General features: G+C 35.6%; 1 protein-coding gene across 10 annotated transcripts in view; it reads left to right on the forward strand.

Moving 5' to 3' along the window:
* Positions 1-25,783, forward strand: part of RYR2 (ryanodine receptor 2) — a 435,368-nt gene that overhangs the window by 271,063 nt on the left and 138,522 nt on the right. For all 10 annotated transcript variants that reach the window (XM_040597875.1, XM_040597877.1, XM_040597881.1 and 7 more), the window contains 14 exons: positions 1,342-1,516; positions 7,092-7,300; positions 8,213-8,565; positions 9,712-9,826; positions 10,661-10,821; positions 11,510-11,669; positions 11,942-12,028; positions 12,787-13,013; positions 13,974-14,775; positions 15,283-15,483; positions 15,598-15,703; positions 19,504-19,647; positions 22,415-22,688; positions 25,540-25,654. In XM_040597875.1, coding sequence (XP_040453809.1) covers positions 1,342-1,516; positions 7,092-7,300; positions 8,213-8,565; positions 9,712-9,826; positions 10,661-10,821; positions 11,510-11,669; positions 11,942-12,028; positions 12,787-13,013; positions 13,974-14,775; positions 15,283-15,483; positions 15,598-15,703; positions 19,504-19,647; positions 22,415-22,688; positions 25,540-25,654 — 3,129 coding nt within the window. The remainder of the gene's footprint in view (positions 1-1,341; positions 1,517-7,091; positions 7,301-8,212; positions 8,566-9,711; positions 9,827-10,660; positions 10,822-11,509; positions 11,670-11,941; positions 12,029-12,786; positions 13,014-13,973; positions 14,776-15,282; positions 15,484-15,597; positions 15,704-19,503; positions 19,648-22,414; positions 22,689-25,539; positions 25,655-25,783) is intronic.

Below are 25,783 nucleotides of genomic sequence, written 5' to 3' on the forward strand. Positions count from 1 at the left end.
ACAAACTGTTCTATGTGTTACTGATTTTCATCAGAATATACCAAATAACTCATTAAAACTTTTTATTTCAGTGTGAAGGTAAGTGCAACTGCTATCCAAACCATAATTGCTATTAAGGCTTCTGATGACTCATGTCAAAATGTTTCTTGTATCTGATGTTGGAATTAATTTCCTTTATTACTATTACAATATGTGACAGAAATCAACAGTATTCCTTTCCTGGCTGTTCCTGATCAGATCAAGCTCTCAAGATGTATTTTATTTATGTTGTTGGAATTTAATTTTTTTTCCACAGTCTTGTATTACATTGGGTGATGCCTTAAAAAAAGAACTGAAAAGTTGTTTTTGTAAAATAATAATTAGCTTAATTAAATGATTTGTGCTGTGTCTTTACTAGAATAGCTGTGTAGTATTTTGCCTTCTGCATCTTAGGTTTTGACCTTTAGGTCTCAATCCACAAATCTATTTTGTTGTCTTTGATTTTTGATGGGTTCTCTCCTTGGCTTAAGAAAAGTTTTTGACCTTCAGGATACGAGTCCTTTGTTCTATAGGATTCTCAGGATGGATACAGAAGATAGAAATCTACTTGTGATAGAATATATAAACAAAAGAAACTATTTGTTATTAACAGTGCTTTATGCAAGTTACAATAGTTCTTAATAGATGTTAATTTATTTGAATTCCATTTCAAGACCCCACGCAAAGCCTTTGCAGTCTTTGACTTGAAGGGCATAAAAATCATTAGTCATGCCCTTAAGTACTCTGGAATCTATCGGAAGCTCACAGTGCTTGTCCCATCCACAAAAACTCCTGTTACTTCCAACATCTGGTATGATGTGAAGTTTAATTTATTTCGTGCACAACATTTTTAAGAATTACACTTAAGGAAACAAGAAAGCTTGTTTGGAAGCATTGAATTTAAAGGCTACTAGATTAAATAAAAACAACTGCTTAAAAAAAGTTTGTGAAGTAGCTATTTAATGTTGTAATTGATAGCATATTATTTTCATTACAAGTCTTTCATGGAGCTTCTGCAGAAAAATAAGGCATGCTCTTTCTTGTTACTAAAATGTTGAAAGAGCAATTTTCCCTGTCAACTCACTTAGCAACATTTTACAATACTAACGTGTGGGGTGCTTGCAGGAAGTTAATTGTTGGATTTCCATTTTCAAAGTCGACTTGGAGTACTCACAGACATTGTTTTGGAATGATACGTTGTGAAAGTGTTAATTTTAGTGCCATCTTAATTGAGGGGGCTAAGTATTAGTTGTACCACTAAGGGAGAGAGGAGCACATTCTTTGTCACTATTACTCTTTGAAATTCTTTTAAATCCTTTTCAGGCACAGCGGTGGCATCAAGGTAATGAGCATTTTGGCCGCTCTTGGTTGGCAGGAGATGTTGTTGGATGTATGGTTGACATGAATGAGCACACTATGATGTTCACCTTAAATGGTGAAATCCTGCTTGATGACTCAGGTTCAGAACTTGCGTTCAAGGACTTTGAGGTTGGTGATGGTAAGTACTGTAATGCATTGTGCTGTTAACTTGCTGTTGTTGCCCAATTTTTGCTCTGGCTTCCCTTTAATGTGATGTACCTCTTCCCCCCACCCTCCCCCAACTACCCCTTGTTGTTTTCTCTATTTGATTAATATCAAGCCTTTGGAAAGGAGGCATGCTGGGTGTGAGGATGAGGCAAGGCCTTTTTCTGTGGTGAACTTTGCAGCCTTCTTTTGACTTTTCCAGTATTTTGCAGGGATGTGTCTGGAACTGTAAATTCATGACCTTAAACATTTAATTTTCACTGCAACAGGTTACCATATGGTATAACAGAATCATAGAGGGAATTGTAAAATGGTGTGGGTTGGAAGGGACCTTTGAAGCTCATCTAGTCCAACCCCCCTCCTATGGGCAGAGACATCAAATTTTACCTAGATCAGTTACTGAAATGCTACCAACTTTCTGTCAAATTAGTGAGAACATATGTTAGAGAGTTTAAGGCAGCTTTAAGGTTTTGTTTTAGCTCTGGGAGGAGAAATGACACCTGACCGTGGATAAAGCCAGCTGGTATAAAATTACTTTTCAATATTTTTTTTAACTTAATTCTAAACTAGCAGATTGAGTTTTGTACCTGTTGTTGTAGTGTTCTTGGTGCAGCTTTGAGTCCACAAGCAGGTTTTAATTTACCACAAATCTATATTTTTATGAGATTGTAAATATGACAAAGATTGTGAGGTTGTGTCAGGTGCTAGATTGATTTTCTACCACAAAAGTAATTACATACTTGTGTGCGAACAGGCGTGTGAACAGATAAGAAATTACATTAATGTAGATGACTGCCTAACATTTCTGAACTATGGTAATGTGAAAAAAAAATAAAATTAAGCTTTAATCTTTCTTTTCATTTGTTGTTGATACATGCACTCTATCGTATATATTATATGTCTGTTAAATAATACATCTGTGTCTGAGAGATAAAGTTAAATTTTTTGAGCAGTAAAGGTTGCAAATGGTACTTTTGGGTTACTGATCCCTATTCCCAGGAGAAATATGAATTGTATATCTATTAATTAGACAGTTCCCTGCTTGAATTTTAACCGCTTCACTTTTATCTGGATTTCAGAGTTTGTACTTTAAGAAGAATTTTTTCTCCCTTCTTCTGCCATGCAATAGGAATTAGGAGTAATTTTTGATTTCATTTAAAATGAGATAATTGCCACCAATTTTTTAGACTCATGACTGTTACTGTACTTCCTTCAGATTTCCTTAAATATGATGATAACATAATGAGGGAAAGAGATGCATGAATTAGCTTACTTCTAGTAGTATTGGCATAACATCACCCTAGTGCCATTAAATTATTAGTTTTCCAGTTATTAGGGAGTAGAATCCCATTGAGGACTGAGGGATTCTGAAAGAAACTGGAATTCCATGAATTTCTGAGGGTAGCCTGTCTGAGCAGTGTTTTGATTTCAAAGTTGATGAAATCACATGGTGTAGGTTTTGTTGTACTTGTTTCTAGCTGCAGGTTCAGATTTAAACAGATCTCTGTTAAGTCTGAAACTGCTAAAGTGGTTCGTGGTTTGACATGGAGCCTGAAGGCCTTGGTAGCCATGTAAAAGGCTTAATGTCAGTGTGTCCAGGCTCTCAGATTTTTCACAATGTCCTTATAATTCACGTTAAGCTCTCTAGTGTCATGCTTGTAGAAAAGAGCTTGCCTTTGAAATAAGATCTCGTATTCTATTTTCAAATGAATCTGCTTACTGATCTCAGATTTATTAACTCCAGGTCACTATTTGTAAATATTATGGGTATTTCATATACTATTTATGGTGAGGGAAAGACATCTATATATGTGTGTGTGTGTATATACAAACAGGTGTATGGAATACCCAAATTAACTCTGACTTTTATAGAGCTTTCATTTTTTTGTAGGCTGGCTTTAGTTTGGTTTTGTTAATGGCTCTCTGTTTGTTAAATGGGTTTGTTAAAATTGCTTAAGAGTATTGACACCTCTCTACAGGTCACTTCTATCAGTGAATCGTGTGCATGCCGTGTGCTGCTGCAGGAAGAGACCTTTTGCTTTAGAAAAAAAGATAGAATTTATGATCAGAGCCCGATGTCCTGCTTTGAAGGATGCAGTCTGACTATAAATCAGTCCTTTAGTTTTATTTTACTTAGGAACAGTGAAAAGTGAGTATGGCGCTCTGCCAGCTTACTAATAAGGCTTGTGTGCTGCATCTTAGGTTGTACTACTAACAAGAGGACCTCCTTGGGATTATGGCAGACTAATTTGTTTGTGAGATACCATCTCAGCAGTAAAATTGTTAAAACATAATTGCATATTATGCATTTGTGTAAGAGAAATTTCATACTGCAGATACGAACAAGTACACTGTGCAAACCAAATTTTGTTTTGTCAACTCATGATCTCTATGAGCATGAGCTGATTGTAGTGAGTGTTTGACAAATTGGGTCAGGAGGTTCAGCTTGTGTTCATGAAAGTAGGAAGCATTACAAAAAGTGTTGCTGTCCTATGCTTTTGCTACATGACAGACAATGCTAAAGGATTACTCTTCTGGCAGTAGTGTTAAAGTCTTCCTACTTGTTTTGCTATTTCATATGGTAAAATAAAAGTTTTGCTTCTTAGCCCAGTTACACACCTGGAGACTAAGAGCCAGATCATGGGTAAATCACCTTTTTATGTAGCCTCCAGCATGCAAGGGCTACACAGGAACTGAAAAATGTCACATCTAAAATGGCTGGTTACCCAAAGAAGTGTACTGAAAGTTAATTTTTATTCCATAGCAAGACACCTAACTTCCTTACCAGCATGCTCCCTATAAGATGAGATGCCATATCTTTACCAGATACAGAAGAGCCCTGGGGCACCTTAATGACAACTATACTGTTGGCACATCAGTCCAGAATTTCAGCAGAGGAGAGGAAGTCGTGTTTCCGTGGTTAGGACTGTACTTGCTACTTCCTTTCGTGAACTGTTTGACCTGTGCAGAAACATGAAATGATTTTTCATATATATAAATATAAAAATTGATAAATATATATATAGATATGACGTGTTCACAACTGATCAGTTTACACCTCCTTGTATTTGAACACTTTTTTAAAAAAGATTTTGTTCCTCTATTTTCTTTGTACCAAAAATCTAGTTAGGTCACTATTTTGTTTTGAACAGCAGTGGATAGCAAATGCCTGTGGATATGTATCAGAACAAGATAAGCAGAAAGTGATACAGTCACCCAGCCTCCAGTGATTTTTCTGGTTTAGGGGCTTTTAGAGGCAAACATGTTTCTGTCAAATAGCCCTGATAGTTTGTTGGGGTTTTTTGTGTTGGTTGGGTTGGTTTTTGTTTTGGTTGTTTTTTTGGTTTGTTTCTTTCCACAAGCACGTCTCTAAACACTTTTTGAATTAATGTGAGCTTCTAGCATCCATGATGCTATGTGACAGTATTCTACAGTGTTACTATTAGTGTATAAGGAAGTCCCTGCCACTGTTTTGAAGCTTACTACCAAACAGTTTATTTGATCATAATTTTTGTTACGAAAGGCATTAAAAAATCATTTACTGTTCATTTTCTCTATGCCGCTCGTAATGGGGGTATATATCATACCCCCTTACTTCAGCTTCCAAAAAAGATTTATTATCTTAATTTCTTTAATCGTTGCTCATAAGAAAGCAGTTTCATTTGTGTTGGCCATTTCCAGATCTATTATATCCTTTTTGAGTTGTGGACAGCAAAACTTCATAAGATCCTGAATATGGTTGCCATGCATCCTGGAAACAACTGAAAATAAGAAATTAAATGGTGAGGTGATTCAGACAGACAAAGCATATGCTTTAGTCTGTATATACCTGTGTGGTTTATAGCAAATCTTACATCACTTTTGTTAAGATTGTGAGGATTCATGCTGTCACTACTGTTCCCGTGAAAACCCATTCTCAAACAACTTGATGTCCATGAACGTCCGTTACTTGATGTCTGGTATGTTTTTTGAGTGATGAAGTGAGATTTGTAAGGGTATTGAAAATAAAATCTTGATTTTTGGCTTTGCTTAAAAACTTTTGCAACAGCTTATGGATTCCTTTCACTGAACAGGGAGCCCATTAAATTCTTCCTACTTGAGCTGCTGGGCTTTATCACAGCATATATCTATATATGCAAATATAATTTTCCTAGTTATGTGTTGTATAATACATTTTTATTTCATTTAGTGATGGAAAATATTCTTTATTATTGTTTGTCATTGGATTTGCACTAGCAGAATGGACATAAATCATGTTGTCTAAATCATCTAATGATTTAAGAGCCTTGCTGTGAAGATAAAAATCTGGACTTGAACTTAAAACAAATAGGGTATGTCCTTAAATTTATCATGCCTAATACACATACAGATGATAACCAATCTTGTGTATCTGTAATAAAATCTTCAAAAGGTGGTACTGAAGGCTGATACTTTATCTGGTGAGCAGTCATTCCTGTAGATGGTGCTCTGGGATTTCCTTTTGTCTCTATAAAGAACATAACGTGAATGGATATTCTGCCCTTTTTTTTGTCTGGGCAGCATAAAGGAAAGTGAGGAACTAGTTGTATTTTGTCCTTATGTGCTTCAGTACGTGGTACATTCACTTGAACCAGAATCATTGAACAGAGCTTCATGTTTCTTGTTGGTACAAAAGAAAACATTTTGTTAATAGCTAGGTCAAATGAATCTACAAAGTGGTTTGTAGCTTTGGAAATTCAAAATCAGGATGAAAAGAAAGAGGAAAAATAAGATTTTTCTAGGTTTTTAGACTGTGCTGCTGAATCCGAGGGAAAAAAAAACCACAAAACAAATGTTTTTTTAAGAAGTGCAACGGAGTCACAAGTGAGTTCCCTGTGCTAGCGAAGCAGTAAGAGAGCAGGCGCGTACAAATGTGAAGCCGATTCAAAACTAAAAACAAAAAACCCGGCCCAAAACCAAAAATAAACTACTCTAAGTTTCAACAAGCTACAGTACCATATTGTCAGTTCTCATTATCCAGAGCCACAATGTGTTATGAATTTTTATAATTAATAATTTTTATTTTTATTTCCCCAACAGCTTGCACTTGATGCAGATTTGTTATTTTTTTCTCTACTCTAGCTGTGTGGACAAGCGCTCTATTACTTTTAGAGTATTTTTTGAGGTTATCTCAAAGTACCATGACTAATAGAATTTTAGGAGGAATATTAAAAGTAGTAAGACTTGGAGTAAAATTGGCAACACTCCACCAGCTCAGCAGAGAGATTATTTGAGAGCTGATTATCAGACTCCTTGAAAATACTCTCAGATTTCTGTGAAGTAAATTGAGTGTTGCATAAAGAGATCCATGGTATTAGAAAGTTTTTTTGGTTTTTTTTTTTAATGATATTTGAGATTACAGTAATTGGTTACATGCAAGAGGCGATGGGCTATCGATAACTGCTTGCATTTATACTGTTTGATTTGTAGATTATTTTTTTCCCTGAATGCTTTTTACTTGGTTTATGGAAAAGAGCAGTTCTCTGATGTTTGTGTTGTACAACCCATGTGTTCTTTCATCTTGTTTTAAGGATTTCTACCTGTGTGCAGCCTGGGCCCATCTCAAGTGGGAAGAATGAACTTTGGAAAAGATGTCAGCACTCTAAAATATTTCACTATCTGTGGCTTACAGGAAGGGTATGAACCCTTTGCTGTTAACACAAACAGAGACATCACCATTTGGCTGAGTAAAAGGCTCCCTCAGTTTCTACCAGTGCCACAAAATCATGAACATATTGAGGTTTGTGATCCTATTAAAATGTTTCTAGACACTTCTTCCATGAATATGTTTGAATTATGTTTCTACTTTTGAACTTCTAGACAAGATTTTTAATGGGATATGTGACCCAGTTCTGGATGAACCTTACAGCTGTTAAAATTGTCTTACATTCAGTGGAGTTGCAAGTAATGTAATTATTTGGTTGATAGTAATTTTTTATCCATGGAATCTGTTATATGTGTAAACAAGAGATTCTTAGAGACAGATTCTGCAAGATGTCCTCATTAAGAGCTCCTTGTGCAGAGAGCTATGTTTTGTAAACAATTTCCAGAAATTGGGCATTTCTACATAACAGATACTATGTGTTCTGGTGCACACACTTTGTGAAGTGATTTTTCCATCACTAATTGGTTTTGATTTTTATACTTATTTATTAACCGATTGTGTCAACATTTATGCCCTAATCACTTGTGTGTCTTGATGAAACTGAATTCATGTTGTAAGACTTATAAGTCTACCATGAAATCATTCTGAAATTGATGTAATTAGAAATCTTATTCAGCTGATGTGTATCACACTGTAGTACTTAAGAAATAATTTATGTTCTTGCATATGTACATGTATGATTTGTATTAGCTGGTTTGTGTTGTTCTGGGGCGGGTTGGATTTTTGTTGCAAACAGTTATGATGGGAAAGGTCATTCCTTTGTGAGTGTTTCTTTGATTTAACATCAGAACAACAAAAACCTCTACTCCTCATCGTATTTATTTCCTCTTAAAACAGCAGCACACGATTACAATACATTTAACTGTTAATAACATACTGTTGCAAATTTTGCAAGTTATGGATGTTTACACTAGAAATACAAGTTGAATATTTACAAGAGGGAAAAAAACATCATCTTCAAAACAACTATGTCTTTACATTTGACAGGTGATGAGAATTGATGGCACCATAGACAGCTGCCCCTGCCTGAAGGTCACACAGAAGTCCTTTGGTTCACAGAACAGTAAAACAGACGTCATGTTTTTTCGATTAAGCATGCCCATTGAGTGTGCTGAGGTGTTCTCCAGATCAGCTGCAGGAGGGTTACCAGGCTCTGGTCTTTTTGGCCCGAAGAATGACTTGGAGGATTATGATGCTGATTCTGATTTTGAGGTTCTAATGAAGACTGCTCATGGTCATCTAGTTCCTGACCGGACCGAAAGAGAAAAAGATGCCACAAAACCAGAGTTAAACAACCATAAAGATTATGTTCAAGAAAAGCCTTCACGTCTTAAACAAAGGTTAGTAGCACATAGCTTGCCTTTCTTTGCCACCCCCCCTTTTTTTTTTCCCCTTTTTTTCTTTTCCCTCCTTCTTTTTTGAATAGTATAGGAAAATGTCAAGTCTGCAGAGATTCTTTCCTCAATTCTGTCCTAAATTTGGATATAACACAGTACATGAGACAGTGAACCTTCATGTGAAATTCTGTCCTAAATTTGGATATAACACAGTACATGAGACAATGAACCTTCATGTGAAATTCTGTCCTAAATTTGAATATAACACAGTACATGAGACAGTGTACCTTCATGTGATTAAATTGCATGTGTAATATATAGATTAAAATTAAGGAGAAAACAAAAAACATTTTTCAAGCTATTAGAAACCTATCATTTGGGGTTTTGTGAAGGCTTTTGTGATCATTACATGAGTTGCTCTCTAAAACCATGGAAATTCATTCTGACAGAACTAGGAAGTCTTCAAAGTGACATGGAATGTGTTTTCACATGGCTTCCAAAAAGCTGAAGATAATCCTTACCTAGAAATGTATATTAGCTTCTTATCTCACTCAATGAACCAAATAATCATAAGAATGTCATTTAGATGACATTTTCATTCTTCCTAATTTTTCTTATGGAATCAGGAGAACACTTGACTTGATGGTGCTGTGGAGATGCAAACACCGGGCCATTACACAGACAACGTTACTGCAGATCTCCATTCCTTTTCTGCTCTTCTTTAACAAACTTGGTTTGTTAAACATTTCGATTGCAGAATAGATCAGGACATATAGACGGTATTGTTAAATGCATAAAGGTCATTTAAGGTTCCACATTATTCCAAAGTGACATAGGTGTTTAACAGCCTGATAATTTTTTAAGTTACATGAGTTTAGTGTCCAAGTAACTTTTGAATATATAGTTTAAGCTCAGAATTCATTTAAGTGCTTTTAAAAATGAGCTTATCTCTTTAATCTACATGGAAGTAATAAACTAACCAGTGTTATATATTAATAATGTCATAAATACTATGTATTTAGGTGTAACATAATAAATACCTGCATTTAGAGATAATGTATCAATGGAAAATTCCTTTCTGTGTGTGTATATATATATTAATATACTGAAATTTTCATATAGATTTTGATTTTATTCATCTTTTTACAGATTTATGCTCAGGAGGACAAAGCCAGATTATAGCATGAGTCACTCTGCACGGCTTACTGAGGATGTGCTAGCAGATGATAGGGATGACTATGATTATTTGATGCAAACTTCCACGGTATTGTAACATAGGATTAGCGTTTTAGCTACTTGCTTGTTTGGTTGGTTGGGTTTTTTTAATAATTGTATGCTATCGCTTGTAAGAGTTTCAGAAGCAGTGTAATTTTTAGGCAAAATTTTTAATTTAAATGTCTGTGATAGTCCTGTACTACTGATGCTGAGACCACTATGTTCTTTTTGTTTCGACTTGTCAGTCTAAAACAATTTCCACAATGAAAGCCATAAAATAATTTAATCCATTTTTTTGATTGCTATTGATAACACCAAACATAGAAGAGGAAGAATAAATAGTTTTAGAGTAATTGAATAAGTAGGGAAAAGTGCTTTAAACTAATAGGTCAGTGTTCAGGACCATTTGAAAACATCTATACTAATTTTACTCAGCATTTATTTCATTGAGTTCCCAGTGAAAGTTTTGTGCATCTTCTGACAAATCAGCTCCATACTCACTCTTCAATGTTCAAAGGAAAAAATACTTCTCACTTGGATGTAGTCTTCTCTTTCTAAAAGATACTAGATGCTAGAAACCAAGTTACCTACAATATAAAAATTGTAGCCTACAATGCTGTGATGCAGAAGCCTACAATACAAGCCTATAAACTGCACCTTTAATCTTTTTTTTTGTTGTTTGCTTTAACATACATATTTCTTTAGCTGTATTTTGACTTGTGTTTATATTCTTTTGTTGCTTTGCTTATGAATTACACACGAACCAGCTGATGCTACTTTTGAAGAGATAGCTTATGTTCAGATCTTAGAACAATAATCAAACTGATACACTGGAAACCAAATGCTAACATTTACTGACATTATTTTTTTTTGTTGTTGACAGTACTATTATTCAGTGAGAATATTTCCCGGTCAAGAACCTGCTAATGTCTGGGTGGGATGGATTACGTCTGACTTTCACCAGTATGACACAAGCTTTGACTTGGACAGAGTGCGTACTGTCACAGTTACACTAGGAGATGAAAAAGGGAAGGTTCATGAGAGGTTGGTTACAATTTTCTTAAAAAGATGCATATTTTTATACCCATAAAAGCAACTAACAATTTAAAAACAGTAGATCCACCCCATTTGATGTAATTGGGTTGATGTAAAAAAAATAAAAAAAGAAAAAAAAGAAATAGGAAAAAGTGTAACTTCACTTGTTCTCTCCTCTTGCTTGTGAAGAAACAGTGGAGTAATGATCTAATCAAATCAATAGGCACTGAAAAGTAAAATAGTGCAGCTTTCCTATGTAGCTTCAGACCATGAGCCTGTAAATATTGACTTCTGAACTGGTACAAAAGAGAGCAACATACCTTGTAGTATTTACGGAACTTCTTGATTTTGAGCAGTCCAAAATTAGTACAACAGCAGCTCTTCTCAGCACTTCAGCTCGTGATCTATGCCAGAAATGTTGTGTTATGCTTAACGTTAAATGATTTTAAACCTTAACTTGCAAAGTCCGTTTTGTTTCATTGAATGTTAGGAACGATTTTGACTTGTTCATATTTTGTCGTCTTCAATTTTTTTCATTTATGAAGTCTAGGTTTCATTGAATTTTAGCATTGGTTACGGTGGGATCTCCTGTTTTCAGCCACAAGGCCCTGCTGGTTGCAGCCGTACAAAGTTGTTCTTAGTCCACTATTTAAAGCTTACACACCATCCATAAATAAATTTGTCTTTTGACATTCAGTATAAAACGCAGCAACTGCTATATGGTGTGCGCAGGAGAGAGCATGAGCCCTGGACAAGGACGTAATAATAATGGTCTGGAGATTGGTTGCTTGGTTGATGCTGCCAGTGGCCTGCTGACCTTCACAGCTAATGGCAAGGAATTAGGCACGTACTATCAGGTGAGTATTTTTTGATGATTTCTTCCAGTGGGAAGGGGGAAAACTGTATCCTAAGACTGCATCTTATTAGAAACTTTTGTACAAGATTGGAAGAAAAAGTAATTGTCACTGTTATGACAGTGATTTCCCCCTCCTGTTTGGATTTTCTGGGGTTTTTATTCAGTGTTGCACTTGTTGACTGTCAATACAGATATTACGTTTCTTTTTTAATTTGTGATAATGCTTTGCTGTCTTCAGTGGTTAGCTGTTTTTGCGTCTTCATCTTTGTTTAGGTTGAACCAAGTACAAAGTTATTTCCTGCTGTATTTGCTCAAGCTACAAGCCCCAATGTTTTCCAGTTTGAACTGGGAAGAATAAAGGTAAATAATGCTTTATTTGTGCAGGTTTAGGACTAATATATTATATCAAATATTAGTGGTGGGGTTTTTTTGGCCATTTGTTACCTGCAATATGTTGTTGGTATTGGGCACATTTTTATGATTCCAAGTATTTGCACTACTGCCATTTTTATTCTTAACTCAGTTTTAAGTACTATGTGTTTAAAATGCTCTACATTGGATGAGAAGGATTGTAACTGATTAGAATTGGCAGAGGATATTGCAAAGTCTTGTTGAATTTTCTGAATCTCATTCTTCACAATGAAGCAAAAACACTGAGGTCAGTAAGGCAAATCTCTTATTCTACAGAGTATGGATGACTGGTGTATCTGCAGATTAAGTTAGGGATTTAAAATAGTTTTAAAGTACCTTCAAACAGTACACTCAAGAAAACTGAGCTGAAATTTGCTTCCTTGTTTTGGATACATGCATGTCTAAAAAATCAGAAGAGATGAAAGAAGAGTGGAGTTCAGATCTCTGGTTCAAGGAAGTGGCCACAAATTCCATTCACGTTTCTATTTCAGATTTAGCTGTTTTACAAAATTTGTTGTGGACAGTGCTCTCTTCCTGCTAATCTGCCAGCAGTTCCCAGCTGGATTTCCAAGCTACTGAAAATGTTAATTTCCTGTTGCACTGTACTTAACTGTACTATATGTTGAATACATTTCTTGAAATATATATATATTCATTGTTTGATAAAGATGATCAAACTGATTGTCTCTTCTGTTGGAATTTTACAGAATGTAATGCCACTGTCTGCTGGCTTGTTCAAAAGCGAACACAAAAACCCAGTCTCTCAATGTCCGCCACGTCTCCACGTCCAGTTTCTGACTCATGTGCTTTGGAGCAGAGTGCCAAACCACTTCTTGAAGGTTGATGTGTCTCGGATCAGTGAACGTCAAGGCTGGATGATACAGTGCCTGAATCCTTTGCAGTTCATGGCCCTTCATATTCCTGAAGAAAACAGGTTGATATTTGTGTGTTGTAGTGCATCATCAGAGTTAGGTTGGGATTATGAAGCTAGACATGTAATAAAATTTCTGTAAGAAAAGTCCAGGATCTCCTTTATATTTATAACACATGGAAGTAAAGGCAGTATGTTTTCATTTAGCTAATATTAAAAAATAATCTTATTTTTTCAATGTTTTAAAATCTGCCTCCTTTGATTGTCTTTCCAACTTCTCCTAGTTTCTCTCCAAACTCTTTAAGAGTATATGAAAGAGAGTATATGAAGAGAAACTCTTTTAAGGTTTTGAATGAAAACTAAAGGAACTCTGTCTATAAAATAATAAAGACAATCTGTAAGATAGGCAAAAATCTGTTTTCGTAGAGTTTTTTTTAAGATTTGTGGCCAATGTAATTATTCCATTACTTTAATTTACCTAAATTTAGTTTAAACAATTGTGATTTCTTTGTTACATAAAAGTCTCAGTGTTTTGCCAGTGCCAAAACAGAAAATATCACTAAAAAATTAGGTAAGAATTCTAAACAAAGACCACCCCCGAACCCTGTGCGAGTGAACTGGTTAGTCTGTTGCCATTTTGCAACCTCAGATCTAAAAAACAAGAAATTATGTAAATATGTAAACTTATACTTGTTTTAAAACCTTGATTTTTCAGTTATCCAAGTTCTGGTTTGTAGTATGAGTATTCTGTGTTAAGTAAATGGTTTTGATCTTTCCCCGCTGAAAGTAATTGAAGTTCTACATTAGGAGTGAATTGAATAAATTCCTGATTGAACTTTCTTATTAGTCCTTGATTCTTAGGCTGGCAGAGTTTCTCACATGAAAGCTGAAATATGGAAAAAGTCCATCCCTAGAACTGATATTATGCCAATGTTATCCTTAAGGCCAATTCTGAATTCCTTCACTTAAGTAAGTTTTGGCACTGATATGGAATTTACTGTATTGTTTTTTTTTTCTCTGCAGAACAATTGATATTTTAGAGCTGACAGAACAAGAAGAATTGCTGAAATTTCACTACCATACTCTCCGATTATATTCAGCTGTTTGTGCTTTAGGCAATAACCGTGTGGCCCATGCTATGTGTAGCCATGTGGATGAATCTCAGCTCCTATACGCTATTGAGAATAAATATATGCCAGGATTATTACGTGCAGGATATTATGACTTACTCATAGACATCCATCTCAATACCTATGCAACTGCCAGGTTAATGATGAATAATGAATTTATAGTTCCAATGACAGATGAGACCAAGAGTATTACTTTGTTTCCTGATGAAAACAAAAAACACGGCCTCCCTGGTATAGGACTTAGCACTTCATTAAGGCCAAGAATGCAGTTCTCCTCTCCCAGTTTTGTAAGCATTAGCAGTGAATGCTTTCAGTTCAGTCCTGAATTCCCTCTGGAAATCTTAAAGGCCAAAACCATAGAGATGCTAACTGAAGCTGTTCAGGAGGGCAGCCTCCATGTCAGAGATCCAGTTGGAGGTTCTACAGAATTTCTGTTTGTCCCTCTCATCAAGCTCTTTTATACCCTCCTAATTATGGGAATCTTCCACAACGGAGATCTAAAACACATCTTGCAGTTGATTGAGCCCCGGGTTTTCAAAGAAGCAATGAGCCAGGAGGATGAAATTGACTTCTCTGAGAAGGAGCTGAGTTCTGATGAGCTCAAATCAGAAGAAGGAGAGGAAGAAACCAGAGGAGAGCGAGTGCCAAAGGAAGGACTCCTTCAGATGAAACTTCCAGAACCTGTTAAATTACAGGTAACAATCCTGCTGTGATAGTGATTGCTCCCATTTCTTTGCAGATCCTTTTTTCTTCACTTGGTAATTTCTCTTTCAAGCAATAAAGAATTTTGGCATTAGTTAAACAGAGAAGTAATTTCCTTTCAGGAAACAAGATTTAGTGTCTTCCTGATTATATAAACTTGTTCACCATAGATCAAACAACTGTTGTTTCATTAAACTGAATTACTTTCTCAATGACATTAGCAAGGAATTATTAATTTTTATGGATCCAAACAGAAAAGAAGTTCCCTAGAAGCAAGGAGGGAATCCATTCTCTTACAATTTTAATGAAGGTCTTACCTGTTATGTGCCTGAGCCACATAAATCTCTTGAGGATGCCAGATATTCCTGGTGTAGAATTACTTCACATGTAGTAAATGATAGCATTAAAGACTTCAAGCAATCCATCCTTATTTGCATAATATACAGAAGATATTTCTTAGCTTGCCAACTCTGCATTCTCTTACGATACTGTTTTCTCAGATGTGTCATCTGCTGCAGTACCTGTGTGACTGCCAAGTACGACACCGAATAGAAGCCATTGTAGCATTTTCTGATGATTTTGTGGCCAAGCTTCAAGAGAATCAACGCTTCCGGTACAATGAAGTGATGCAGGCTTTGAACATGTCTGCTGCCCTGACAGCTAGAAAAACAAAAGAATTTCGATCCCCACCTCAGGAGCAGGTACAGGAGAATTTATTTTTTATTGTGCTCTATGTGTGGCAGAGTTCTGATTGATTTCAACTGTTTTTCCTTTTGGACATCAGTGTCATTTGCCTTTCCTTTGTATTCTTTAAGATTAACATGCTACTGAACTTTAAAGATGATAAAAATGATTGTCCTTGCCCTGAAGAAATTAGAGATCAACTCCTGGATTTCCATGAAGACCTAATGACACACTGTGGTAGGTCTTGTTACTGAATATTTTACTTTTTTTTATTATTTTAGCTTTAGAAGCAGTTTTTCTAAATAATTTTACATAACACCAACTCAGTAGTGTATAGATTAACACTATGTCAATTATAAATGCTATCATTTATACAAGATATACAAGATATACAAGTTACTCAGCTTGTAGTCAAAACTAAGGGAATGTTCTTATCCTCATCTCTGGTCAGACTTGAAGGGAATGCAGTATATTTTGCATCATGAGGGAAAAGGGTTCTTTTTTTCACCCATACAGCTCTGTAGAAATTTCTTTGGGCTTATGTACTGCATAATGCTGTAGCTTACTTGTTATTCCAGAGGTTCTTCTGCTTATTCCCTCTCCCTTGCGTAGACTGGTATAGGTCATCTTTGCTGTATCAAGTTTGCTATGGCCATGTTAACCACAATATAACATAGTATTAGTGGCTGATACTTCTCAGACATGAATGAAGATATAGAAGTTTATTGAAACAGACTAATAATGAAAAGGAACAGTTAAATTTCTGTGGGTTTGATTTCTTCACTTTAGTTAATAAAAAACAGTTAAATTCTATGTCATATTAAAAAGTGAAATATAGTAACAATTTAAATAGAAAAATACCAATAAAAAAATGAAGCACCAAATGTGTATTTTAAATGTCGAGCTCATACCCATGACTACTGCAACTTCAGTTATGGAGTAGTTTTGCTTGGAATGCAAGTTTATCTTTTGCATTGCGGACTTTGTTGTTTTCCGGTTTGAAGGATACTCATCCCTTCATTTTAATTCAGTACACTATTTTAAAGAAGTAAGTAAAATTGACGCTTAGCAGGCAGCATGATCAGACAAGCAGCTGAACTTTCACATCTTGTCCCATTAGCTAGGAGTATCTACTGCAGGGATGTGTGATAATATTTTTTGAACTACTACTCTGGTCAAGGAAGGAGCTTGGGGCAGGAGGATCTCTGCACTTTTCCTCCTGAATGGTATTCCTTATTAATCCCAGTTTAACTCAAAATAACAGATTTAATTATTTAATTCACCTCCTTGAAATATCCAAATAAATAAAACCATGTCATCAATACCTGACTTTCTTTCTTGGTAGAATAGCCACAGTTAATATCCCTGTATATCACAAGTCTGTTTGGTTAGATTGGTCCACCTCAAAGATATTTCTGTTACCTTAATAAATCTGTTATTATTTTAGTATCAAATATCACAGAAGGTCTTTAATGCAGACTCCTACTCAAAGCGTAGTCAATGCTGAACTGAGACCTGGTTTCTCAGTGATATTTGCACTTGGGTCATTAAGCTTCTAAGCACAAAGATTCCACAATGTCTTTGAGCAACATGTTGCAGGGCTTGAGTGTTCTAATGGTGATGTTTTTTTTCTTTTTTCCTTATGTCAGTTTGGAACCCTGCCTTGAGCTAGTGATCATGTTTCTGCTAACAGGGGTTATTTTCAGCTCTCCTTGCTGTTAGAGTGAACTGCTGACTAATGTGTAGGTTGCTGTCCAATAGGACCCCCAAAGTTCTTTTCTGTAAAGGTGTTTTTTTAACCATTTCATGCCTAGCCTGCATTGTCACATAAGGCTGGTCTGTCCAAATTGTAAAACTCTGCCTTTGTCCTTGCTAAACTTCCAGCCCATTCCAATACCCCCTTGAGCTTCCTGTTCTTGAGTGTGTTTTCTGCTTTGTATCATCCACAAACTTGATGAAGGTGCGTTATGTCACCTCAAAGGAAATATTTTTATTTAAAATGAAAAAGGGGGGGGGGGAAGGAAAATTCAAAGTAAACTGTCAGTTGACAGGAAACTAAGATGAAATAAAGAGTTTACAAATAACATTTGAAAGGAAAAGAGGCTTTATCTTTCTCTTTGATTTTTTTCCATTTTTCTTTTGTCTCTTACCATCATTCTCTGTTCAAATTATTTGGTCTAGTTTTATTTTTGGAGGTTTTATGTTGTTCTTTATGGGGAAACAGTACATAATCTACAAGTAGAAAATTAATTTTGTGGGTCAGAGGATGCATTACAGGAAAGCAGAATTAATTACTATATGTATTCAAAATACGGCTATTGAAAAACAGGTAAAACAATTAGACATTCTAAGTCCTGTGTTTATTTGATTAGCCAGCCACCATTTGAGGATTCACACTCACTCTCAAATGGCTGAGACACAATTATATTGACAGTTTGCCAATCAGGAAAAAACAACTAGAGCTCAGGGAACAGCATAAGTGTGGGAAAACAGGCATTTCATTTAATATCAGAGCATCTCTGTGTTCTAATTGCTAACATTTCAGTGTCTTTACTGTTAATTAGTTTGGTTGAAGAAACTGCCATCCAAACCATTTTGTTAGATGATTTAGTGTAAAATATGAAGCTACTGGTGATCCTTGTTTAGTTGAGCATCAATTACTCTCTCAGGACAAAATATAATAAAATAACTTTCAATGGTAGTAGAGCTGTACTTAATACAAAAACTCAGACAATTAAAACCAGATGCAATAAATTGAGAAGAATGATGTAATGGTATGAAAAAACATCCAATAAAATGCGTAATTGCTAAAGAACTCCCCACAAACCTCTTAACTTTAGAACTTGTATTGGAAACTAGACCTGGAGATCCTGGTGGACAAGGTGAACATGAGCAGCAATGGGCCCTTGTGGCAGAGAAAGCCAACAGTTGGGCTCACCAGTATGAGAGAGACATAGACACACAAGTGAGTCTAGGGAGAGGCCATCAAAGATGATTTCGTTCTTCAAGCATCTGTTGTACAAGGAGAGACTGAGAAGGCTCTGATTATTTAACTTGGAGAGAAACCTCACGGAGGGATTGTATTGATGCATATAAATACCTGTTGGGCAGGGGGACTAAAGAAGGCTGAGACAGACTTTCCTCAGAGGTGCCTAATGACAGCGTAAGAGACTGTGGGCACAAACTGAAATACAGGAAATTCTACAGTTTGTTTTTGGTTGTTTTTTTTTTTACTGTAGGGGTGACAGAACTCAAGAACATGTTGCCCAGAGTGGTTGTGTAGTCTCCACCTTAGGAGATACTCAAAACCCAACTGGACGTGGTCCTGAGCAACCTGCTTTAGTTGAACCTGCTTTGAGCAGGGAGGCTGAACTAGATGATCTCTAAAGTGTTATTCCAACCTCAGCTATTCAGTGATGCTATAAAGCCTCACATGCATTTTTTAAAAAAATTTATAGCTTGTTAGAGGAGTATCATGAAAGGGCCACTTTATTGTGAAAGTGGCTGCTTTCTTCTGACTGGTCACTAGAAAGTATATTTATTGTAACTTTAGTTCTTTCACTTCTATGATGTGTTTTACCTAAAAATTTCCTAGCCTTTACTGATTGTTTTTGTTTGGGTTTTTTTTTAACTATCAGCTGAACTGTACTGTGTCAGTAGGGATGATGTCTACGAGTCTGAGCTACATATATCCAAAACACAGGCGTCAATCAACATTAACATGGAAACATGCTTACAGTGAGAGTTGAACACAGAAATATAATTAGTATATATTTTATGTATAATAATACACTATTTATACAATAAATTAATCAGATTACATGATCCTTATGTGCCATTTCCTGCCTTGCACAAATACCTGATCTATACTTGTTCCAAGCTGCTGGTTAAGCATATCCCATATCAAACTCTTGTACTTCTGACAGAGCAGAACAACATAGTTCAGTTTGATTATGTTTGTACATACAAGATATAAAAGATGTCTGTAACTTGTTTAATTTTATTCTTTTACTATTTAGTGTATAATTTTATTTCAGGAATTGAACTAGATGAAGATGGAACCTTGGATGGAAACAGTGATTTAACTATTAGGGGTCGCCTCCTATACCTTATGGAGAAAGTTACATATCTGAAGAAGAAGCAAGCTGAGAAGCCAGTTGATGATGATGCTAAGACATCCTGTAAGCAAAATTAGATCAGTTTAATGTATCCAGACTCCAAAAGACAAAAAAAGCAGGGGAGGAAGTTCCTTGCATATTTTCAGCCAAAACAAGGTGGATTTTTAGCGAAACATCTGTGTGCCTTAAAGTTTATAGCTCTGACTCAAAACAAGCTCAGATGGAATTTTCATGATAGGTAGATTTGTTTCCTGGTGGGATGTAGTGGAAAATTTCTACTGGCTTTTTCACCCTTGACCATTCTTCAAGTCATATTTTTTCCAGTATGTTTCTCGCTTTTTGTAGCATTAGTGCAGATTTAATAATTGTAGTGAGGTCCAGGTTATGAGAACTCTCTCATAAAATCAGCTGCAGCAGCTTCAAATCAGTATTTGCATGAAGATTGCTAAATTAAAGAAGACTGTGCAATTAGACTGTAATTTGCAAAGCTGTACTTAGAAGAAGCCTCCCCATCCAACCTAAAATTCAAGATGAGGTGACTGTGATTGTTGCTCTGTCATTTTTCTGTAACTTTCTGTCTTTCCGTCTTGATAAGAATCATTGCCAGTGGCACCCAGGTTCTGTACTTGGTGCCAACCAATTATGGAATTTTATTTATTTTTTTTACTTCTCAATGCTGATTTTGTTTTCATAATATATTTTTTTTGGCCTTTATTATGGTGGGTGGAACTTTCAAATGTCTTAAGCTTTTATGCTGCTACCCTACTAGCAGGAAAGAATTTCTGGGTACAGAGTTGAAGTGTTCTGACTTTGGTAGAAAGCTTGGTTTCCGTCACTGACTACACAGAATTCCTAGGGAGACTGGCTTTTTAACTTCATTGCTTAATGTAAGTGCCTAAAGTCATGGGATGGGAAGATTTACCAAGAATACTTATAATGAGATGGTTTCTTAGCTTCCAGTTATTAGTGTTAGTGTAGTGTTCTATAAGTAGAAGAAATATTTTTTATCCTCCTAAAAGTGTGCCTTCTAGCTTTGCAGTTTATAACTGTTATTTCAATTATCAGGCAGTGATAATCCTACAGTTTCTTTTTTTTTTTCTTGTAGTAAGCTTAAAGCTCTACAAAATCTAATTCTCTCTGTTATGACAGTAGAAAGAAAGTATTATATTAAATTAATTCAACAGTATTATGGTGGATAGGCTGCTTGGGTTCTCCATTGCAAGCAAGGTAACACCCAGACCCACAGGTAGGTGGGATGCAGCATTGCAGTTACCAAAACAAGAGCAAAATGAGACCTTGCCCATGTGATTCTTCACAAAAAACAAAGGAAACACACTGTTGTGTCCCTCCTCATTATTAATTTCAGTCCTCCTAAAATATCAGCCCAAACACATTTTATCCTTTTACTTATTTTAAAGTGTTTTTATTCTAAAAAAATACTATGCTGTATGACAATGGAAACACCAAGTATTTGGACAGTATTATTCCTATTTTTTTCCCTTATATTGCATTTGTGCACATCTTAACACAAATTTTCATCTGTATTCAACATTCTTTTTTCTGTAAACTTCTGTTCCTTCAGTATCTTTCTTTAAGTATTATTACTTTTTTGTTTGTTTATTTATTTGAATTTAGCCTGAAATTGCATCTGGTTTGCTCCACGATCATGTTACTGTCTCAACACATAGATTTCTAATTTGAAGAAAATATTTTTTATGTTTAGTCTGTATCAGCCACCTTCTTCAACATCAGGATATTTATTAGTCAGTTTATTGAACTTCAGGAGGGATTATCAAATTTCCCTTGTCAAACCTTCGCCATTATCTGCTTGACATGAAATAAATTGATTAGTTACATAAATACTAAAGGTGAAGTCCTCTAGTGTGTAACTATTGAGGAGTCTCAAGAGGGTCCAGAATTGATCTGACAGAGTCTTGCAAACCTGAGTGGAAGTTCCCCAACATGGTGAAAAGAATATTAAGTGTCTTTATCACATACTTTGTCTTGACTTTTAGTTCATGAGTAATTTTTTCAAACAGTAGTCTCAAATCTTAACTGACATTATATAGCTTGTCTAATTTTACATATGACTTTTCCAAGCGTAAATACATATATCTAGATCTCAAGTAATAAAATTTTCAATGAGAATACCAGATGCAGGTTTCTCACTTTATTTATATATATATATATTAATATATATGATTTAATATAATATATAATATATTAAAATATATTATACATTTATATAATATGTATATAATTTATAGAGACTGAATTCAAAATATGCAAACGCTGATTTGCCATTTATTTGACTGGAGTCTCTTCATTTCTGTTTCTTTTGAAGGCTTTTGGTTTTGGCAGAGGACTAAGTTAAATTATTCTGTTCTATAAATTATAAAGTTTTGAGTGGATACAGAGCTCATACATGTAAATAAATAATACAGCATTTGTGTGTGCTACCAGTATATTTTTTCCAGTCTAACTTCATAATATACAAGAAAAATCCTCAGACCTAAATTCCTAGAAAAATCATGAAAGTAATATGTAGAAATAAATCTGATGACTTTGTGAGCATATTGTATTTCTTCATAATTTTTTGTTATTCGATTTATTTTCTGTGTTTTAATTTTAAATATAAGCTGTTGACATTTCTGCCTCTCCTGAGTGATTTTATTTTTCTTTCATAGTCTGCTAAAGAAATAGCAAGAAAAAGGTGCTTCTTAGGAATTGAATTAATCCCCATCCATGTTGCATAATGGGTTCTGAGGGGCTACCAGGAGAGAGATGAGCAATTAATGGTAATTTTGTTATTTATGTATTTTCTTCACAGCTACTCTTCAGCAGTTGATTTCAGACACAATGGTACGCTGGGCCCAGGAATCAGTGATAGAAGATCCGGAGTTAGTAAGGGCCATGTTTGTATTGCTACATCGCCAATATGACGGTATTGGTGGCCTGGTTCGAGCTCTGCCAAAGACCTACACCATAAATAGCGTGTCTGTGGAAGACACAATCAACCTTCTGGCATCCCTCGGCCAAATCCGTTCCTTGCTTAGTGTCAGAATGGGGAAGGAGGAAGAGAAACTTATGATTCGTGGATTAGGGTAAATAACTGGAGTGCAACATCTCTTTATTTACAGATATTTGTTATTATTTGCTGTATGGTTATGGCCAAGGATATACATGATGTTTCAATGTCAATAGTCTATGTAAGGTGTAAATGCAGATGCTGGTGTTTGTTGTGTGGTACTTTCAGTTCTAAGATACAGCCTGTGCAGCTTTATGGGTATCATTTTCGGAGAGAAATGACATCGGTAAGACTTCTTGTGAGAAAGGTTGAAAACCTGTATGTAATGTTTCGTGGTACCACAAACTATATCTTATTACCATATTTTAAATAGTTTGGCTGTGTAGAATCCTATCAAGAATACTGTCCATTTTATGTGAATGCAATGACTGGTAACGGTTGACACATACAATTCCACCCAGCAGTCAGCTAATGGAATTGTGTCTACATGTGTATTGTACATATGTCATCTTTTTATTGCACTGAGTGTAGTTGGTACTTTTTGAACTATGAAGTAGTTTCACCCAGTCATATTTCTCCTAATTATAAGATTAATAGTAGTGAAATATAGCCTAATAAGGAGTACAGTTGGAGAAAACAGTAAAAAAATTGTGATCATCTCTACTACCAAGGAATCTGGGTGGTTTTTTTCCCACTTTTTTCAAGGAAATGTTACCATCTGAGAGATGTCTGGTGAGATTAAACATCAATTGTGATCTGCTAGAAATCCCCAATCAGTGAAGAGCAATGACAACCAAAGATAGCATTATATAGTGAATGCCAGGAATGCAAGGACAAGTGTTTGTTGTGCAGAATACCTTTTTCTTTCTTTCTGAGCTTACTTAAAATCCTCAAATATCCAAATAACACCTATACATAATTCTGTAGTGGCATTATGAACAGTGCATACTTCTTAGCCTGCCAGCAGGTCCCATCAATGTTCCCTGGTTTTTGCAATGTTCAAGGTACTCATGCTAAGGTTTTGGCAAAGGGGCAAGTCCGTCATCTGCCAAGACACCCAACATACTGGTATTTCTGAATCACCCTTTGTACTTCGAATTTGAGTTGTTACATTTCACTTGAGCTAATAAGGTCTAAAATGAGTGAGTAATTACTAGATTCTGGCATCGTGTCTAGAAAAAAACCCAATCTCAGAGGGGTTTTCATGTTCTGCTTTCTTTTTGTTCTTTTAAATTTCTTTCATCAACATTTTCTGCTATGAATTAACAGCTAAGGTTTTGTGATTCTGGTTTAAATTTAACAAAGTTTTTGGTGATATGGGAAAGTCTCATGTAATGAAGAAAGTACTTTCTGTTAAGCTAGTGTTTTCACTGCCTGTTCCTATCACCCTTCTTGGTACCTTCTATCATAGTCTTGTTTATCTTGTAGGTTACCCAGCTGTGCCATTTGTACCTTTTATAGCCTAACCTGGGCTTCAGCACCCATTTAGAAATGCCAGATTTTTTGCTGTGAGTGGGCAGTATTTCTTTCTTTCAGCTGAGAAATGAAAGTGTCATTCATTCCTGCTTAAAACCCCAGTTTTCTCAGAAGTGCTGTTAAGCTTTTTCTCTTAAGTAAGACATTTCATAACGCATCCCACATTTAAACAGAACACAGAACGTGGATGTGCTTTCCAAAGTAGTGTGAATATAGCTGGCCAGTCCCTGAGGTGACATTTTGACTTTCTGTGCTGTATTTCTGTAAAAGAAAGCTGCTGTAGACAAGTAAGAGTTTAGAATGACTTGGTAGATCGATACCGTCGAGGTCTTTTTCCCCAGCATGAAGCATTAGTGCAGAAATGAGATGTGGTACGGATAGCTTTTGGAGGCAGGGCCTGCCCTCTATCATCTCTGCTACAAAGTCCGATGGTAGGCTGTGGAGGAAAAAGATTAGCTAATCTTTCTGGGAGTCAAAACCCCTGATACTGTCACCTGCATCAGACATACTGCATGCATTCTGTGGCATGACTGATGGTTGTGGATTTGTAGCTTTGAGAGTGATGGAACAGTCGTCTTCATGTCTCATCTTTTATAAAACTGAAATTTTCTTTGCATGATTGCAGGAGTTTTAGGTCAGAAAAGAAGACTGCTCTAAAATGCACAATGAAATTTGAATGGTTGTCAACAGTACTTTATATAGTGGCTTGCTCTAGTACTTTTCTCTCTCGTGACCTGATTGCTTTCACATCTCTGGGTTGTGTGTGGTTTCAAGACTAATTACAGTTTTTAGAAATTTAATTACTTTTTAAACCAGACGTTACTATTGGACATAACATATCTGCATAAAATATTGACATTATAATCTTCAGGACTGATTTTAAAGTGTGTAAATCTGTTCTGCTGAAATATGCAGGAGAGAAGAGTTCTTTTGAGCAGTAACTCATAAATTAAAGCTAGTATTTATGCAGCTTCTGTTTCTGGTGCTTGGAGGATAGCTGGATATACATTGTCTTTCCCCTAGAACTGTTTTTTCTTGGTTTCGATGGCAGATGTCAAATGTCTTATGGTTGAAATATTCTGAAAAGAATGCTTTGTCAAAACTATTGATTAGTTGAATTTAAAATTTAAGCTAATATAGCAGTTTTGATCATGCTCTTGTCAGAAAATACTTTTAGATCTGCAATGGAATTTCTAACAAAAATAGAAGAGCATCCTACTCTGGTGTAATGAAGAAGTGATTAGGGCAATAACTATAATATGGGAAAAGAAAGATCAGTGCATAGAAAAATAGACAATCAGCAGAGATCAAGACTCAACCTGAAAAGTCCCTGAGGTAATTTTTCACCTCAGACAGGGAAATTGCATAGGACGCAGCTTTGCAAATAACATAATAGGTAAACTATTGGTCCATAACATTTTAATCCAATTTTTTATTTTGTTTTCCTGTAGAGACATCATGAATAATAAAGTATTTTACCAACATCCAAATCTCATGAGAGCTTTAGGCATGCATGAAACTGTCATGGAAGTGATGGTAAATGTGCTTGGTGGAGGAGAATCCAAGGTAAAGCAATTCACTGTTAGAAGACAGAGAGTTTAGAATATAGCTGTTCAAAGCTTTATCCTGTAAGGCACTGAGCAGTCACTGGAGGTACTGAGACCATAACCTTTCGCTGATTTCCATTAGTACAAT

This window comes from Falco naumanni, chromosome 6 (genome assembly GCF_017639655.2).
Source record: "Falco naumanni isolate bFalNau1 chromosome 6, bFalNau1.pat, whole genome shotgun sequence".
Classification (NCBI taxonomy): Eukaryota; Metazoa; Chordata; class Aves; order Falconiformes; family Falconidae; genus Falco; species Falco naumanni.